Source organism: Eurypyga helias, unplaced genomic scaffold (genome assembly GCF_000690775.1).
Source record: "Eurypyga helias isolate BGI_N326 unplaced genomic scaffold, ASM69077v1 scaffold6028, whole genome shotgun sequence".
NCBI lineage: Eukaryota > Metazoa > Chordata > Aves > Eurypygiformes > Eurypygidae > Eurypyga > Eurypyga helias.
In genome coordinates this window covers 42505-45334 of record NW_010264912.1, presented here as the reverse complement: position 1 = coordinate 45334, position 2830 = coordinate 42505, and the positions used below count along the sequence as shown (strand labels likewise).

The window sequence follows — 2830 nt, the reverse complement described above, 5'->3', positions numbered from 1 at the left end:
CCTCGGGAACTATCGCGCCATGTCATGCATCCTCATCGTCAAAAAATGAAAAGAAAAACGATTAAAACTGCCATTTTCCTCCTTGAATACCATTTTCTACGTCAGATTTTTGCTTCCTTGCAAGTGAAAAAAAAAACCCCGACGTGAAACTGTCGCGGTGAAAACGCGGCGCTGCGCGTGAGGTGTGAAGAACTCCTCACGCGGCGTGAGGTGCCTGCTCACGGGCGTGAAGAAGTTGCTGCAATCCCGGTTCACGCGCGAGAGGCTTCTGGCCAATTCCCTCGGCTGATGAAAACACACGCGAAGGGTCAGCTCTAACCTCTCAATGCTTGTCAAACGCCCCAGAGCAAATCAGCGTGGGAGCACCCGGCGGGCAGCTTGTGAAGCAGCGAAGAATCGCGTGATCCCCACCCTTCCTGGCCAAGGACACGATTAAACAAGGAAGGAATCCACTCGGGATCAAACCGCTCTAAACCGGGATGGTTTTTGTGCATAGCTACTTGGTGTCAACACACATCGTGCCCTTGCTCGCGGCGGGTTATCTGCTCTTCGGGGGCCAAACCACCTGGCTGGCACAGGGACCTGCGGATGCAGCCTTAGGAACGGTTCCCGTGATCCCTGCTCTGCTCCCGCTAGGAATTCCCATCAGAACTGAGCAAGAGCTCAGCGAGACAAAAGAAACCAATTTATATCGAACGCGAGCGTCTCTTGCAAAGAGCTGGTTACCTCCCGCTGCGTAGGGGACATTTCTGGACCACCCTGCACCACGTACTAAGATATCCTGGTTGGGAACTTAGCTGGAATTGGGCAAACGATACTGGCTTGGCTGATGTTGGCTTCACGGTCAGCTGGGGAACGAAAGGGCTGGAGCACGTGCATGGCTGTCTGACCACCACACAAAGTACCGGAGAAACTTGGTCATGTAGCTACCAAAGAGAAATAAAAATCATAATAATAATATGCATGGAAATCAAGCTTGGAAGTGTGTGCTGAAAACATGAGGGTCTTACTCCAACAAGCGTCTTTTACACATTAGACTCCACAAACGGTCTCTTTGGTTTGATTGGGGATGTCTGCCCTTGCCTGGAGTCCCTGGAGAGCTGCCTGTACAGGTTGTCCTGGTAGGCCTGTGCCACAGGCAGTGTCCTTGCCACCTTGACGTCGGGATACGAGGAGGCTTGGGTGACTCTCTCCAGGAGGTCTCCCCGGGACCCATTGGCCAGCATCCCATGGGGGCTGTAATAGTCTTCCTCTAGCAAATGGCCATTCTGTGCATTGTTGGTTTTGTTATAAAAGGCAATGTTGCTGATTGAAGAAGGCGGGCTAAATGATTCTGGCTGGGGGAGGTTGCCAGGAGACGTAGGACTAATGACAGTGTCCACTGACGACACAGCCCAGGTCCGGCTCTGCTGATGGAGATGGGGGTACTGCTGAGTCCGAGCGGTTTTATCTATGATTCCCATGAACGGCGTGGTCCGGGAACGGGCTGGCTCGCTGGGGTAACCCCCCTGCGTGGGAGAGACCGGAGAAAGTTCATCGCACGCTCTGTCGTAGGCTGGCTTGAGAGGAATCTCCATTTGCTGAATCGAAGCAGAAGGGCGGAAGTTGGGAGTCAGGTTGGAGGTGGAGGAGATGCTATTGCTGGAGGGAGAGAAGCGGAGGCCAACGCTCTGAGAGTGGAGCAGGGGCCTCGGAGTCGGCGGGTGAGGCTTTATTTCGCTGGGATTAACTGTGATGGGCCTTCTGATGAGGTGAGACACATCGGGAGAGCCCAGCTGGCTGGTTCCAGGTCAAGCTTCGAGTGACACACCGGATAGTAGGACGCGGACTGGCTTCGCCCGATCTGAGGTGTCTGGCTGTATCTCATTCCCCCCCTGTACGCCGAGGACGGTCTCTGCGGAAGGTCTTCTTTAGCCAGCCCTCCGTGCTGACAGATGGCTCCCGCGCTGAGGCTCGCCTGAACGTGCTGCACGGGTCTGCTGTCACCTACGATTCCACCGATGGAGCCCTGGTAGACCAACCTGCTCTGGCTAACCCCCATGTCCCCTGACGCTGACTGGTACTTGCTGGCCATCGAGTGGGCAACCTGGCTGTCAGCACCGGTCGGGATTACAGTACTCGAGTGGACGGCGGAGCTGGGCTGGTTGCTCCTCACGATCTGCGCCTTGGCTGGCTGCAGCCTCAGCCCCTGCTGCGGCACGGCCACGGGGAGCTGCGGCATCTGGAAGGACCTCTGCGTCATCTTGGATAACGGAGACTTCGGTCTACCGGGGAGCTGGCTGACTCCGCTCGGTTCTTGTTGGTAACGAACCGGGGAACCGGACTGTGACCTATAAACGCTCATGCTTTCTGCTGGGGGGCTGGCGCGATACTGAGGACCTCTACGAAGAGGAGAAGGTGGTGGGCTTTGATATTCCTTCCCTTGACTTCCGACAGGAGGTGGGCTGAAGCGGTAAGAGGAGCCCTGGTGAGCAGGGGACGTGTGTGGAGGACTGGGTCTATAATGGGAGTTCTGGTGCGTCGGAGACAGAGCAGGAGACGTGGACTGGTACCCTTGCCTGGTTGGTGAACCCACGGAGCTATTGGACCTGAAATCAAAGACCTGATGAGAGCCAAGAGGTGAGCCAGAAATGTAGGCTGAGTCCCTGTGAGCTGGGGATGGAGGTGGGCTCTGGATGACGGGCAGCCCTTGGTTTGGCCTGGACTCTGTCTGCAAACCAATGGAAATGTTTTCTACATCCTGCTCAAGGTATTCCTCCTCAAAGATATCCTGCACAGAATAGAGCTCTTCATGCTGGGCTTCGGGCTCAGGCTCCACCGGCAGCGGCGG

The 2830-nt window shown here is 55.9% G+C and overlaps 1 protein-coding gene across 1 annotated transcript in view; it reads right to left on the bottom strand.

Annotated features, from left to right (window-relative positions):
• Positions 1-1025: 1025 nt before the first annotated feature.
• The window catches only part of LOC104513243 (protein TANC2-like), a gene marked incomplete at its 5' end in the record, with an annotated part of 31321 nt that continues 29516 nt past the window's right edge, over positions 1026-2830 (bottom strand). Inside the window, 2 exon segments of the mRNA XM_010156533.1 lie at positions 1026-1783; positions 1786-2830. The exon segment at positions 1786-2830 is cut by the window's right edge and continues 127 nt beyond it. Coding sequence (XP_010154835.1) covers positions 1026-1783; positions 1786-2830 — 1803 coding nt within the window.